Source organism: Hyaena hyaena, unplaced genomic scaffold, assembly GCF_003009895.1.
Source record: "Hyaena hyaena isolate Hyena2069 unplaced genomic scaffold, ASM300989v1 scaffold_230, whole genome shotgun sequence".
In the NCBI taxonomy this organism is placed as follows: Eukaryota; Metazoa; Chordata; class Mammalia; order Carnivora; family Hyaenidae; genus Hyaena; species Hyaena hyaena.
Genome location: NW_024080863.1, coordinates 2,255,021 through 2,270,907, shown reverse-complemented (window position 1 = coordinate 2,270,907; position 15,887 = coordinate 2,255,021). Strand labels below are relative to the sequence as shown.

At 51.8% G+C, this 15,887-nt stretch overlaps 1 protein-coding gene across 1 annotated transcript in view; it reads right to left on the bottom strand.

The window, feature by feature from the left end:
- Positions 1–2,523: 2,523 nt before the first annotated feature.
- The window catches only part of GFRA2 (GDNF family receptor alpha 2), an 85,884-nt gene continuing 72,520 nt past the window's right edge, over positions 2,524–15,887 (bottom strand). Inside the window, exons 7-9 of the mRNA XM_039243815.1 lie at positions 14,688–14,860; positions 4,773–4,826; positions 2,524–3,889 (exon numbers count right to left, since the gene is read on the bottom strand). Coding sequence (XP_039099746.1) covers positions 3,767–3,889; positions 4,773–4,826; positions 14,688–14,860 — 350 coding nt within the window. The 3' untranslated portion in view covers positions 2,524–3,766. The remainder of the gene's footprint in view (positions 3,890–4,772; positions 4,827–14,687; positions 14,861–15,887) is intronic.

Here is a 15,887-nt window from a genome sequence, read left to right as displayed (position 1 = left end):
CAAGTGGACCATCAGATCTGGGAGCCCTGGGACCAGCCCAGGCTAAACCAGGGTTCCTGGGTAAGCATCTCAGTAAGCAGGTGAGCCACGGGCAGGATCCAGAAAGCAGATGCCAGTGGGGCATCCTGGCAGCCCTGGAGCTACTCAGCATCTAGAAGATCTGGTGGTGACAGCAGGGCCCAGCTAGGGCCTAAGAATCCACTCAGGCCTTGTGTCTTAGAAGGACTCTAGAGAGCAGGGTTGGGCTGAGTCCTGGTTAACCTATGTTGGCAAGTAGGTTATGACAGCAGAGTGTGGGATGCAGGGAGGTGAGATAATGACCCTGCATCTGGTCTTAGAACAAGGCAGAGGTCCAGCTGTGCAGCTCACCACCAAGGTCAGCTCAGGACCAGGGTGTACCTCACTTGATACTGAGTCCTCTGTGCTCCTGAACTGGCCTTCTTGGATCTGCCACCATCATAGGTCTCCACTGGGTCTTTAACCCATTCTGATTGGTCTTATCTACATTATAGGAGGGTGGCAGGGCATGAGCAAAGTGGGAAGATGATGTCTGGGTCTTGGCTGAGCAAAATCTTCCCAGGCTGGAAGCCTCCCCAAGGAGAGGAAAAGCATTCCTATGTGATCTCCATCTCATCAAGGTACTAGAGCTTAGTTGCAGATAGATGCATACCCCAGATCAGGAATCCCCAATGGGCTAGTGGCAAAGAAAGCACATTGTATAGACTTTGCTGACTGTGATAAAGGCACAGTGAGCCTATACTTCATGCAGCCGACTCTCCCCTGAAGAACTCTAAAAACATTTCAGCTCTATCTCTGGAATCTTCTCCTGATTCCATTCCTGCCCCTTTCCATTTATCTCCATTTATCCACGCCCAATCTCAATGTCTAGGTCCAAATGTCTTAATTTTAACTAAGATTCATTCAAACTATTAAACTAATTAGCATTAAGATAGTAACATTTTATTCTTCCCAGTTTTATTTACACATTTTGAGAGGAATACAGAGAACAGGAATCATCTCAACCAAAGGAATGAATATTTCATGGTAAAATTTCAGCTATGTGATACCTGGACAGGGAGAGGTTTTAAGGCAGAGTAAAGCTGCCCCGCATCTATTCCTCTTTCATCATGGCACCCCCATTTCCTTTTGGGAAATCTTCTCTCCCTCATTATGCAAGCCAAGGGCTTATATCACATTAGGAATGCCAGATATGAGATATTCTCCTCTCTCACCAAAGTATGGCAGGAGGAAGGCACAAGGCCCTGGTACAGCTGGTTGGACAAGCTAGTGGTCGTTCATCACAGAGGCAGCAGCATGCTGACCCTTGAGATCATGCCTTCTGCCCCTTCAGATGTCCTTTGGTTCCTGCCGTACCTACCCCTGGTGCCCCCACCTTCCACTGATTCTGAGCCTTTCCCCCCAAAGACTTTTAAGTTAGCCAGTCTTTGCTGTTTACAAAGAACATGGATTCCCAAGTAACCTCCACAGCCACCTCTACACACAGTAAGGCCAGTGGTGGCTGGGAAAGACAGTTCGCTGGCCCACTGTCCCTCCACACACAGGCTGGAACCTGTACACCACACTAATCACCTCCATGGGCCAATGTTGCCAATGTTTCTACAACTGGAAACAGGAGCCATCTGGGGAGACCCAGAATTGGGAGACTGGAAAACAGTATCTCATTTCCTGATGAGATGGGATGGGATCATGTGCAGCCCTGACAGTGGGAGCACCCCCTCACGAGACAGTCTTCCTCCTCCGTCTTACCATGTGCACACACTCATACATGCATGTGAACACTCACAAGCCTGCACAGGGGTGCACGCATGCATACACTCAGCCAGGAGCCATCCTCCTAGCCTTCTCCAGGGAAAATCTCTCTGGAGAATACGGCAGGCCCAGGGTCCAGGTGGAGCCTGGGGAGTAAATGGAGAAAAAGAGAACGGATGGACCACAGTCACCTTTCTTCTCTGATAGGACCCAGAAGGCCAGATCCCTGCCTTCATAATCACATACCTTAAATAAACCAGGAGTCCCAGTGGGAAGATACCACCTCACTTCACATAAGACCAATGGGGCCACTTAATAGGACCACACAGGCAGCCTTAAAACAAAAACATACCCGAGATCAAGGTCAAGGTCAAGTTGTCTCTTGCCTCTTCAGGTCCCCACAGGTGCTTTCTTTCTCTTCAAGGCGGGGACCAATGGGCACTGGTACTGACAGGTAAAGGAAGGTAGGGGACGATGGGTGAAGAAGGACCCAGCAGGCTCAACATAGCTGGGATACAGAGATCCACCAAGTGTAAAACCATCTCCTAAAGGAGCTCCTTCACCCATATCAAAGACACATAACAGATGGAGACATGTGTGCACATGCATGTGTGCACACATGTATACACACACACACACACACACACACACACACACACCAAGGCCCACTAGGAGCCCAGGTAAGCAGCCAAGAGGAGGCACTGTGCCAAGGACAAAAATAGGGGAGAAGGCACACCGGAGCGAGGCAGAAGGCAAATTGCTTCCTAGTATGTTTATTGGAGCCTTGGCTAAGTATGAATACGGATCAGGAACCCCTTTCCACAGCCCAGTCAGCCCAACGGGGGCAGAGACACAGGGAGTCAATCTCCTTTGTTTCCCATTATAGACAACATTGTTAAAAAAAATAAACTTTACAATAATACATTTTCGCTCATTTGTTGGGGTATTACTTTGATAGTTTTGTTTCTTAAAAAAAGGAAAAAAGGAGAAACCACACAATATATGTATATGGATGTATATATACATATATGTTGAGAAAGGAGTTGTGTTATGTACATAGAGTTGGCGCTTGTCTGGGAAATGAGGAGAGAACGTGGAAAAGAGGAACAGGGGGCTGAGAGGAGGAGAGAGTGCGGCCAGCAGAGCACGGTGCTGGCAGGTGTCCCACCATGCCCCTCACACAGACCCCTCTCCCTGGTAGGAGACCCACCAAATGAACCCACAAGAAACCAAAAGAGCCAACGAAGGATCATTTCTCTTTGATTTCAAAATTCCTGCCACCAAGCAGGAAACAGCAGCCTTGAGCTGGTGCCCAAGTTTTGCTCCCTTTGCCCAAGGGGTGTCCCCAGAGGGCTGAGCTCCCAAGCGCCCTGGAGCTGGCCCTAGAAGCCCCTCTGTGCCACAGTCAGGGGGCCTGGTACCATGCCCTCCACAAGCATCACTGGGGGTTCCCAGGTCAGATGCAGACAGAGAGGGCAAAATAAACTCCATCCTCGAAGCCAAGTGGAGGTGGTGAGGTGCCCAGCTGGACCCCCAGCATCCAGCCTGGCTGCTCCGCTGCCCGACGCCCTCTGCCAAGCCGCCCATGGGGGTCCCTGGCCCCAGTTCACATCAGCACAGCCACAGTCCTTCGGGCCACAGGGGTGTCATCTTAGTCTCTTACGTCAGTGGGGTCCAGAGGGGAAAACACCAGGAGAAAGTGAAGGACATTTCTAGACTCTTGCACCCTCCTCAGTGCTGGGTTTCCCTTGCAGAGGGACCTCTGGGCCAGCTCTCAGGCTGCCCGCCTGCTTGTCTGTTTGGTTTAGAAAATCTTCTCCAGAGAAGAAACCTGGGAGGAGACAGGTTCAGAGACAAGGTGGGGAAAAATTTTTTTGCAAGGTGTGTGTGTGTGTGTGTGTGTGTGTGTGTGTGTGTGTGTGTGTGTTTCCACGTTGTCAGGCGGGTGTTCTCATCTGCGTAGTTTCCAGAAATCCCCCGACATGGGTCCCAGAGCCTACAAGGCCAGCTTCAGCATCAGGAAGGAGACAGCGGTCAAGGCAGCTGACGGTCTGGCTCTGCAGGGGCCTGAGTTAGGTTTGATCACCTTGTTACTCCCTGGGATGATATTGGTCGTGAGCTGCAGCCACGGCACAAGGGGAGACAGAAGCAAAGAGCACAACAAAAGACAGAAAACAAAGGAGTCAGCAGGGCTGGGATCAGGCAAAGGAAAGCACTCGAGAAGTGGAGTCCTTGAGCCCCTGCCCTCCCCATCCACCCAGGGTCCCTGCTGTGTGCTCGCTTGCAGGCAGAGCTGGGCTTCCACAGAGCTGAGCCGAGCTGAGCCCCAGGCTCTGCGGGCCAGGGCAGCAGTCCCCAGGGAAATGGGCTGACACTGCCAAGTGAGGAAGAGGGTCTGTGGACACAGATCAGAAAGAAAGGATGGTACTAAGGTCTCAAGAAGGAGCTCTCAGGGTCTACAAGCACCTGCTTCCTGAGAGGAGGAGGGAGAAGCTCTGTTCTTCCTGTTCCTAAATGTCTTTGAATCCCTCTGCTCCATGAAGCTTCTTCCCTGCACATCTCTGAGCACTCTCCTTCTCTAGAAGCTTATACTTCCTTTCTTTTCCTCTCTCTCTCTCTCTGTGTAAATACCTACACCCACACTATATATGTAATCACAGATACACTCCTGTGTTGGGGCTCCTTTTAGGAAGGGACTGTGTCTTTTTCCATTTCCCAATCTCAATATCACAGAACCAGCATGGAGTAGGTGTTCAGGACACTTGTCATAAGGAGTCAGGAGGGCTTAAGAGGGCCTCTATTCAGAGCATCTGTTTATGTTTCATCCAAGGAGACAGCCAAGGCCCCTGGCTGCCCAGCATGGTGAGCATATACCCAAGTATAGGTGGGCCAGAAACTCATGCAATGGGCTCTGGGGGCTCAGAGTCAAAGACTCACCTAGGAAACACCCTCTTCTGGCCCATTCCCCTGCACCCACCCACCCCACTCTGCCCTTCACTCACCTCTGTGAAGCACATGCTTAACTCTTTGGAGTTATTGGCCTTCAGCCCCTGTTCCTGTGGAAGAGAAGGTGCTAGTAAGGACAGGCCACCAGAGCTGGGTGTCTGGCCGAGCTTTGTCCCATGACTTATTAGGCCAAAGAGTCCGTGGCCCTGCCATCCACCACTGTCATCATTAAGCACAAGGTTCACATGAAAAGTGCTGGCTCAATCCCATGCAGCAAAAAGACCTGGTCCCTTTCTCACACCATCAGCACTTAGGTCCTGTCGCCCTGGCGCTCCTGGAGAAGGGATTCCTAACTCTGCTTTAAACTTAAAGCATGATGTAATAATAATAAGACATTTGCATATTTGTCTACTAAACTTAGAGCTCCTCTGACAGGGCAGGGAGCATGGCTCCTTTTCCTTGCATTGGGCAGTGTCTGGCTCATAACACCAGCTCAGTAAATGCTCAACTAGATGAATGAAAGGATGACTCAATGAATGAATGTCACAGATCAGAACCAGCAACCAAGTGCCAGCTCCAAAAAGCTTATAAGCCCTTATCTTGGCTTGTGGGAAAGAGAACTGTAATTGATTAGTGATGTCTGCCACTGGTGCATGTTAGGAAGGCATCAGGTAACAGTGCCAGGCATTGGCCATTCCACCCTACACAGATGTGTGGCACCTGGGAGCTTGGTGGCCCAAGATGATGAATGAGAAAGGAAGGCTGGCTTACTGATGATTCTAGGGTTCTCAGCTCCTGGCATAACCACTTGGATACAGGACCAGAGGGTAAGCAAAAGAAAGTGTCCTTTGTTATCATCATAATAATGATCCATGGGAACCAGCTGGGGGACATGGTGTTTCTACCCTGGCTTCAAATGGCTTGGTTCCCAAGGCACTTGTGGGGAAGCTCTGGCCACCATAAGCACCAGGAAGCCCAAGAAATCATTCCTAAATCACTGCTCTTGGACAGAAGTATCAATAATCCCTTAAATATCATAGGCAATCTACCACCCTGGGCATCTGGTCAGCTAAATAAGGCCCCAGCTGTCACACAGAGGCCAGCCAAAATCCAAGTCACTCCTAATCGTGGAGATACTACCATGGTGATGAGGAGCACAACAGAAATGGAACCAGGAACCTGACCCAGGAAGATCTTGTTCAAGGCCACAGTGCCCATGACTTCAGGTGCCAAGATGCAGGCCGGCCATGACACCCACCTTTGTTCCTAAAGAAGGGCCCTTTGGAACCCAAGGACAGGATTCTACTGCCACAGACCAAGTGCAGCTCCAGCCAGGGCTGTGGAAGACAGAGCCCACCCACCCCACCCCAGGGACTGTGCTGTCACCACTGCCCTCCATCCAACTGCCCTCATCTACACAATCCTCCCTCGATCACCCCCCTGAGCAACTCGCAGTACCTCTGATACCCTGTGCCACTTGCCCCAGCACCTGCTTTTCCTGGCATTCTTTCCAGCTACACTGGTTCCTTGCATTGCAGGTCTCTGTCTCCAGGCCCACGTCCTCTTCCTGTGGCCCCCTCCCCCAGTGCCACTAAAATGGAACCTGCATCAAATCAAACAGCCAGGATGAGTGTCCTCACCCCCAACCAAAGCAACTTGGATTTTGTTTGTTCTAGACGTTGGAGCTCTACACAAAAAGTGATTTTAAAAACAGCTTACTGCTTAAAAATAAGTAAGGTTTGAGAAAACAACTAAATGAGGGCCTGGCAGTACAACCTTCTGTGATGGGTCCTTGACACAGGCCTGGCATCTCTGGAAGGTGCACCCCAGGTCAAGCCATGCAGGGAGAAACCAGCAAAGCACAGGGGCACTAAGACAGAGGGTTCAAACAGCAGCAAGGAGGGGACATCTGCACGCAGATCTCACCTGGAGCAGCCGGCCTCTGGCTAGATTTTGCCCCTCGGAGTGAGCAGATTTGACAGGCTCCTCTTAGAACAGAGGGGGATGTTAGCAATTATTCAAGGAAAAAAGAGGGGAAGGAGGAGCAGGAGGAAAGGATCAAGAGAGGAAGGGAACAGAGAGAAAAAGGAGAGGCAGCACCTTAGGAGACAAAGAGTACATGCGAAGAGGTTGGAGGTGGTGGGGGGAGCATGGAGGATGGGGGGGGGCGGGGGGGAAGGGAGAAGGGAACAGAGAGGAAGGCAGAGCACAGAGGAGAAGGAGGGTAACAGGAGAGGAAGGAGCAGAGGAGGAGCCTACATCCTCTCATCTGACCCACATCAAGAGAAAGTGACACACACCCCTGGGCCAGCCCCAAGGCAACCCAATCCTTGCTTGCTCGCCTCTGACAGGTGCCACAGGGCCTGTAGTGGGAGAAAAGGACAGGCCTCCATGAAGACCAAGGACAGGACCTCCCCCTGTGCCCTGTGTGACCCACTGTGTATCCATCACCCACAGCATTCACCTAAGTCCTCTCAACCAATGACATGTCAGTCCAGCAGGCTCCAGGGACACCAGCCACACACTGAATGTGTGCTGAATGCCCAGGTGACACCCTGAGCTTCCTCTCGCCATCCCAAAGTACTTTCTTCAAGTGCTATGAAATAGAGCTTACAGATTTTTATCCTTACAGACCCTTGCAGTCTTTCTGTTTAAGACCAAAGGGTCCTAACCCTTGGTGTCCATCCTCAGAGGACAATTCCTGGATCCAAGGAAGGAAGAGCCTGAGAGACCAGAGCCCTGGGCTCGAGCCTTATTTATCCAGTGACCCGGGAAAGTCCCTTCATCTACTGGAACATCAGTCTTCTCATCTATAAAATAAGGATAGACAAACGCATCTCATTGACCCACTGTGACGATTACATGAGACAGTGCACATGGCACAGGAAAGCTCCGCACACCTATAAGGGTGTGCACCCCAATTCCACAAAGCATGATGCCGAGCCAAGCTTAGTTTGGCATTCTAAGGCAGGGCCTATGAGAAATGCAGGAGGGGCCCAGAAAGGGGCTGTGAGGTGAAACCCAGCGTCAGCCTTAGCCTGGGGCTACCTCAGCCCTACCCCACAGTGCAGGGAGCAGTCTCTACCCCAGGTGGACTCCAGCACCTGACTTCCAGCAGTGGGTGAAGGTTGAAGTAATCTCCCCGGTGGCAAACCTGAGACCCCCAACCCAGCCCCAGCCACACAGAGCAGTGCGGGGGTTTGCCCATCCGCTGACCTTTTCTGAAAGCAGCATACGGGAGAGGTGCAGAGAGAAGGTTCCACTACTTAATGGCAAAACCACCAGTGGCTCAGATTCACTGCCTCCCTCCCTCACCATTAACTTTCCTCCACTGCTCCCGCAAGGGGTTCTAAAGATGAATGAGTCACAGCTCTGCTCGCACCCTAATGAGAGAAATAAACATCCACACAGTCACCTCAGCACCAGTTAAGTAAATGGGAGCAGAAGACGCTGCCTTGCTCCCCAAATCCCACAGGCTGCAAGCTGCCCTCTGAGGCTGTGCCCCGCAAAGGCCACCACAATGCCCGTCTCACCCAATTTTCTTGGACCCCGATGGAACAAGTTTATGGGAACAGAGGTGAGTTTCCCACGTCTGTCCCGCCCCCATCACTACTCTGAGCCTCTCCTCCCCTCAAGGCAAGCTCAGGCACTGTTGGGCTACAGTGTCCCAAAGGGCACAGGTCTGGGCTGCAAGGATGGCAAGAGGCAGGGCTTTTAATAGCAAATTCTTCTGACATAAAGGTAGGCACAGGGGCTTTGTATCCTTGGCTGTATTACAGGGGGCCTCCAGAAGTATGAAAGAACCAGGTGGCACTGGGGGACCTGAATGAGGGAAGGGACACAGACACAGAGGAAGAATGGCAGCAAAGGCAAAGTTCGTCCTTCTAGAAATTTCTCTCGGAGGGGTTTTTGCCCAGGAAGTTGCCCACCTCTGTCCCCACTCCTAAAGCCAGACCTGGCAGTCCAGGTGCTAGGGATGAAGCCCAGTGTTGCATCCATGGAAAAACTGTGTCTGCTGCTTCGGTCCTCACCCTACCCCCAAATCTCAATGTCCTTGGCCGCCTCCCTCCTAACAGGCCCACCCAGTAACTCACTCCTCTTCCTCTCCACTACCTGCTACCCCTGGCCCAACGCTTCTATCTTGCCTACCTATGACTATTGATTATGGCAAAGATCAGACACGTCTGCAAGCGCATCTCCCTTGCCAATCAATCTCTACCTGCTGTCACAATCTTCCCAAATCACAGCATTCATCTTCTCATTGGCACGCTCTGCAATCCAAAGCCTTCCATGGCCCCTCCAAACCCCTGCTTCAGCCTGCTCATCAGACTGCATTCCCACCCCTCCTACCATGTGAGTACCTGGTATTCTCACCCATCCCTGGGCCTGTTCTTCCTCTAGACCAGGACAGGCAAACATTTTCTACAAAGGGCCGGGATAGTTAGTATTTTAGGCAACTCTGCCTGTAGCACATGAAAAATCTATAAACAATGGGGTGTGGCTGTGTTCCAATAAACCCTGATTTATCCAAACAGGCAGCAGGCCAGATACAGCCAGCAGACCCCCTACTAAACCTGTTCCTCACTATGCTGACTCCATGCCCTCACTCCCACTTGCCCCTCTGCCTGGACACCCTCAACCACTCCACCCCAATTCCATGTCTCCACATGCTCAGCAATCTCTGTTCTTCCAGGTCTAGCAGCAAGGTTTACTATGCCCGTGAGTCCTCTGCTTCCATTCCCAATCCAAAGCAGCCCTCCCTCCTCTGGACCCCGTGTCACTTTATCCACCATCCTGGGGTGCCAATCGCTTCCTGCCCCCCTCCGATTATCTGAGTGTGCATCCTGTCCATACTATGAGTGTGGGACCAAGGTACTGGCCTAGTGAACTGTCAGCCTCAGAACCTGGAACAGAGAACATGCAGGAAGAATCTACACTGAGTAAATGAATGAATGCACTGACGGACAAATAAATGAATGACTTTAAGGGGAGCCAGAGGAAGGGAAGAAAAGAAGGAATGCATTCAAGCCTTTCAAAGCTTTGAAACCTGCCATATTTTTATTATCAGAACTATATGCATGATAGACCTATGGCACCCTAACAGGCCTCTTGGTCCTCCACTCCGATGACCACAGGCCTGAATGCTGGGTAAGAGACCCAGCCAGCCAGCAGGCAAGAGGAGGAGGAGATGAAAGTGTCTGCAGGCTGCTGAGCCTACTGCAGGTACATTGAGGGGGTGCTGCATCAACTCCTCCAAATTCATTTCTAATTCCACCAGGTGTGATGGGGAGGATAAAGGGAGAGAGCAAAAACTGGCTGGTAGAGATCAAAAGAGCAAAGGAGACTGTGTTGCCAGGGCCCTGCAGCCCTGGGAAAGGTGAGACCCCAGTTGATTTGATGGGTCCCTACGAAGTGTTCAGAACAAACCACAGGGAATGCCAAGGACACTGGAACAAACCATGACCAGAGAAAGCAAGAGCCCGCTGCCAGACTCCCCGCCTTCCCCACCCTCACTGCACCGCCCTTGTCCAGGCTCTATCAGGTGATGAACAAACCTTCTAACCAATCTTCCTGATCCTCCAGAGAAAGACTTCACCTCCCTACCATCATGGCATGCAGATGGCATCTATGAGAAGGAGGGAAGCTGCACAGAGCTGCCTGCAAGCAATAAAGCACTCAAAACCTGTTCTAGAATGGAGAGCAGGAAGTTCCAACAAACCCAATGAACCGGGGACTCTGGGCTCTTCCCTCAACCTGTCTGGAGCACCTACTCAATGCCACGCACTGAGCAGGGTCTGCAAGGCAACAAGGAGGCTGAGAGGCAGCCTCTGTCCAGCAGGGACGCTCACCTGGTAGAGGGAGCAGGGTACATCGTGATGGGGGCTCAAGTAAGCCAAAGCAGGAGCAGAGTCGGGGGGAGGACCCCAAAGGGGGAAGGCAAATAGGACTTGCCAAGCAGAGAGAGGAAGCACAGGCTCTTCACTCAGAGGGACTGACAAGTGCACAGGCCAGCAACCCACTCACTGCGGCCCTCAGGCCTACACCATGGGACAGCCTGGCTGGGCGATAAGAGACCAGGCCTGACCAGCCACGTACATGTCAGGGAGGGAATTCACACAAGGGTGTTTGTACCTACACGTATATAGGCAAGGCCAGAAGGGAAGAGGAGAGACCATTTTGCAGATCCTGCCATGCTTTCTCCAAGTTCCAGATGGTTCCAGGAAGGCAAGGCTGCCGGGAGCAATGACCACAGCCAGAAATGGAAACACACAAGAGCAGGACTCAAAATAGCATCAAGGATGCCCAGACGCAGGGCCAACTCAGGGACCTGCTGGCTCCTGGCTCCTCTGTGGTGGCTGAGACACCCAGGTCTTTGTGCAGCAGCCCCAGATGAGGACAAGCACTCCAGATGCAGACCCTGCCCCCCACCGTGAGAAAGCCCTCTGGGGTAGCAGATCTAGGGGAGGACCCAGTGCAGCGCAGCCAGAGGAGACGGTTCGGGAGCTGGGGGCTGGGGTCCCTGGACAAATTACCATCTCCACCAAGCTTCCATACTCTGGGGCTTGAGAAGGAGATCTCAGAAGGCCCTCTTGTCCTAATGTCCAGTCACTTATGTGGGGTCCCCAACTCGCTGCCATCTCCGGGTCAGTAAACGGGGTCCCTAAGGCTTTCCCAAGGGTCTGGGCCTATGGACAGGGAAGAGGACAGAGATAATAAGTAAAATGGCATTGCCTCTTTCTCCAGGAGGTGTATAAGGTGCCCATCCTCCTCCACCCTCCCTCCCACCCTGGCCTCAGCTTCCTGTCTCTGCCCTCACTCCCCTGAGAGGAGTAAGGACTCCTTTCTGTAGCTCTGGGTTGCTGTCGCTCCCAAGGCCCCCACAAAGGCCACCATGGAGCCCTTCCAAGCCAGCAGAGCTGAGGGAGAGGGTATGGGGACAAACCACCCCCGCCAGCCTCCAGCCAGGCTGAGAGCAGGGACGAGGGTTTATTCCCTCTGCACTCCCAGCATCCGGCACAGAGCAGCAGGTGCTCACCAAACAGGTTGTGATTAAAACGGAATCTGGCCCCTCCCCTTCCCTTTCAGTGGGAAGGAACCAGGAGGAGGTTGCCAGGCCCCTTCGGAGGGTCCACATCTCTTCCTTTTCTCCTGGGATGGCCACTCTCAGCTGTCCTGCCCAGAGTGACTTAGTCAAGAGACTGTGAGTAGGCGGTCCCTGATAGCCCCCTGCCAGTCAGCTTCCCAGCTCAGCCCCCTGCATTCGAAGCGCTCCTCTGTCTGTAGACACTTTCATGTATATCATCTCAGATACTGATGGTGTATTATCTCCACTGGATCAAACCAAGTGTAAGACAAGCCCCAAGATGGTGAATCAAGAAAACCAGGCTGGGGTGAAAAGAAACCAGGCCACGGTTTAGCAAACTGCTGAAGAAAAAGAGGAAAAAATTTTTAAAAAGGAGTCAGAGCCACCAAGCACTAAACAGCTGAGTGGGGCTGCAGTGAGGGCAAGACGCCACACCCTTGAACTCTTCCACACCCACGGTGAGTCGGGTCACAGTAAGAGTCTTGGGAAAGAGCCGCAGCCACTTGCTGAGTCAGCACTTCCCTGGGTAAGCCAGCCCCGAAGGGCCCAGGGAGGCTGGTGGCGCCCCAAGGGACACGTGGGCCATGCCAGAGCACGGTCACCTGACAGGTGGCCAGCCCCTGACTGGCAAGCTGCCCGCCACTCTAGCATGAAATTGAGCTGGCAACTGTGTGTGCAGCGGGCCCCCGAGCCCCTGCCCGCAGCCACTCAAGCCTGGCAAGTGTAATTAGGAGCTGCCCGAGGGTGGCACGGACTCCTCAGCCCAGATGTGGAGGAGCGACCTGATGGAGGGGCCCAGGGCGTGGAAGGCCATGCCGAGCCTAACATGAGGTCCCTGGAGGCCAGATGTTTCAGCAGAGAGAAGCCCACCATGGGGATGGGGGGAGGGGGGTGGGCTTCCCAACCAGGACGGGCATTCACCCTGGCTCCTGTGGTAGGACGGGTCCCTGCTCAAGTCCTGTTCTGGCACTGGGAATGCTCATTAGGTTTTCTGCAGCTTTCCTGAGGTTGTAATTGACCATCAAAAATTGCATGTATTCACAGTGTACAACCTGATGACCCAATATATGGGCACATGTACTGTGAAATATTTACCACATGCCACTCAATATATCCCTCACTTCACACCTTGAACACTGTCCTTTTATTTTTCTTTTTTGTGGAGAGAACACCTAGGGTTTACTCTCTCAGCTTATTTCAACATAACACGATACTGTCAGCTACAGTCACCTTGCTGTATGCTAGGTCTCAGAACTGCCTCATTGCACACGAGGGAAACTTTGTAGCAGATGTGCACTGTCCACGAGCATGGCACCCCATTCAGCCTGGTGTCTGCACTGCCTGGCACACAGCCAGGCCTTGATCGCCCTGCCCCCTCACCCACGCTTAGGCTGTGCCCCCCTGCCACCCCCAACCTTCTTGCCAATTCTAGGCCCACCTCCCGCACTGTACCCCACCACCACCCTCAACCTTGGTGTTCCCTCCTTCCTCTTCAGCGATACTCTGCATGGGGTCGGTCCTTTTACACTCTTTGTTCTAGAGGCGTGTGTGTGTGAGTGTGAGAAAGTGTGTGTGTATGTATGTGGTTGTGAGTGTATGAGTGAGTGTATTATGTGAGAGTATGTGAGTGTGAGAGTGTGTATATGTATGTGTGTGAGTGGGTATGTTGTGTGTGTGTATATGTATATGTGTGTATGTGACTGTAAGAGTGAGTGCGTTGTGTGTGGGTATATGTATGTGTACTGTGTGTATACGTGTGTGGGTGTATGTATGTGTGTGTGTGTTGTGTATGAGTGTGTGTGTGTATGTATGTGGGTGTGAGTGTATAAGTGAGTGTATTATGTGAGAGTATGTGAGAGAGTGCGTATATGTATGTGTGTGAGTGGGTATGTTGTGTGAGTGTGTGTATATGTATATGTGTGTATGTGAGTGTAAGAGTGAGTGCGTTGTGTTTGTGTGTGTTGTGTGTGGGTATATGTATGTGTACTGTGTGTATACGTGTGTGGGTGTATGTGTGTGTGTGTGTGTGTTGTGTATGAGTGTGTGTGTGTGTGTGTATGTGTGTGTGTTCTGACTAGATCCAACTGCCTAAGCAAAGAATCTACTATAGCAAATGTCATGACAGCAGGAAGGCAGCCCAGTGGAGAAAGGCCGAGTGGGGAGCCCTAGGATGTACCACCACAGTGCCACATGTGTCCCCTATCGTGACAGTGAGCCCAGTCCATGGCAGTCCATGCCTGATGCTTGTTGAATTGTCTGACCCTGGACAAGACCATAAGGACCACAAAACCCAGGACTGTGTTAGTTTTATTCACCAAGGTCTCCCTCACATCTCCCGTAAGTCCTGGCACACAACGCGTACATAACACATGCTCGATGAATAGATGGACAGACAGATGGACAAACAAATGAACATTATGGGTTTTGGGGTCTGATATAGATTTCAAACCTTATTCCACCACTAACCAGCTGTGTGACCTTGAGTATGCTGCCTACCCTTCCTGGGTCAGTTTCCTGTGTGTAAAACATGAACACCAAAACCTCACTGTGAGAAAATTCAATGAAGCAGGCAGAGAATCTGCTAGCATAACCCCTGGTAATTAGCAGATGGTTAGTATGTGGTAACTGTTCCATTTCCTGGGCACCCCATGCTATCTAGCACAATCCTGTGCTTCCTACTTGTCAGGTGAACTCCTATGCAATGTATGCACAAAAAACTAGCCCCCAACAGCTCTTCCTTGCCTCTTGCGTCCTGACCCAAGGGCAGGAACTTGCGCATCCTGTCCCTCGCCCCTGGTGAGCTAATTTCCCACGCCCACCTCTGGTATCCTGGTGCTTCTCTATGCCCTCAGCCTGCCCTCCCAGGTGCAGAGCCACATCCCCTCACCTGGACAGATGTGCAGGTGGTGATGACGCTGGTCCCCAGGCTGGTGCTATCACTGAGGTCATCTGGCAAAGAAGGCGTTTTCTCCACCCGAGGGGCCTGTGTGGCCTGGAATGAGGGGCTTTTAGGGGAGAGGTTCACATCTGTGCCGTTGCCAAAGGCCTGGATAGCATTCCCTGTGGGGGGTGAGAGCAGGTAGGCACAGAGAAATCAGGGGCTGCCTCCATCATTTCTTCCTTCACATCCCAACGCTGCCTTCCCTGTAACAGCTCAGAGCCAGGGACAGGGTATGGCTTGTCCAAACTTAATTTCTCTGGAGTCCCCTTTTAGACAGTACTGACATCTCACATGTAGAGAAGAAAATAGCAAGAGGGAAGTTGCAAAAGACAAAGAAACAACAGAAAGAAATGTGGAGCCCAACTGTCCATCGACTGATGAATGGATAAAGTTGTGGTGTAAATAAATATAAATATATTATATATATGGTGGAATATTATTCAGCCATAAAGAAGAATGGACTCTTGCCATTTGCAGTGATGTGGATGGAGCTAGACAGTATTATGCTAAGTGACATAAGTCAGAGAAAGACAAATACCGTATGATTTCGCTCATGTGGAATTTAAAAAACAAAACAGATGAGCATAGGGGTAAAAAAGAAAAGAGAAAGGCAAACCATAAAAGAGATTCTTAAGATAGAGAACAAACCAAGGGTTGATAGAAGGAGGTGGGTGGGGGATGGGCTAAACGGGTGATGGGTATTAAGGAGGGCACCTGCTGGGATGAGCACTGGGTGTTCTTTGTAAGTGATGAATCACTCAATTCTACTCCTGAAACCAAAATTACATTATATGTTAACTAACCAGAATTTGAAACATAATTTAAAAAAATGTGGAAGAGGAAGGGAGGAGGAGAAGTGGGTGTGGGGAACCTGGGAGGAGGCAGCAGGCCAGGTGCCAGGCAGTGAGCACTGGCTTCTCTGTAGCATCCGGTGCGGCAGCCCAGCCCCTACCTCAAAGCTTCCCCCTCACCAACACCCCACCCCCACCTCCATCCCCCACCCCTGCCCCTCCCTCTGACCCCCACACAGGTTCTGCTGGCTCCTCTGTCACCTCAGATATTTCCAGGCCCTGCCACTGGCATTCTAAGAGCTCCAGACTCAGCCCACCTCCAGGGTGGCCTCACCCACTCCCACACCATCAACAC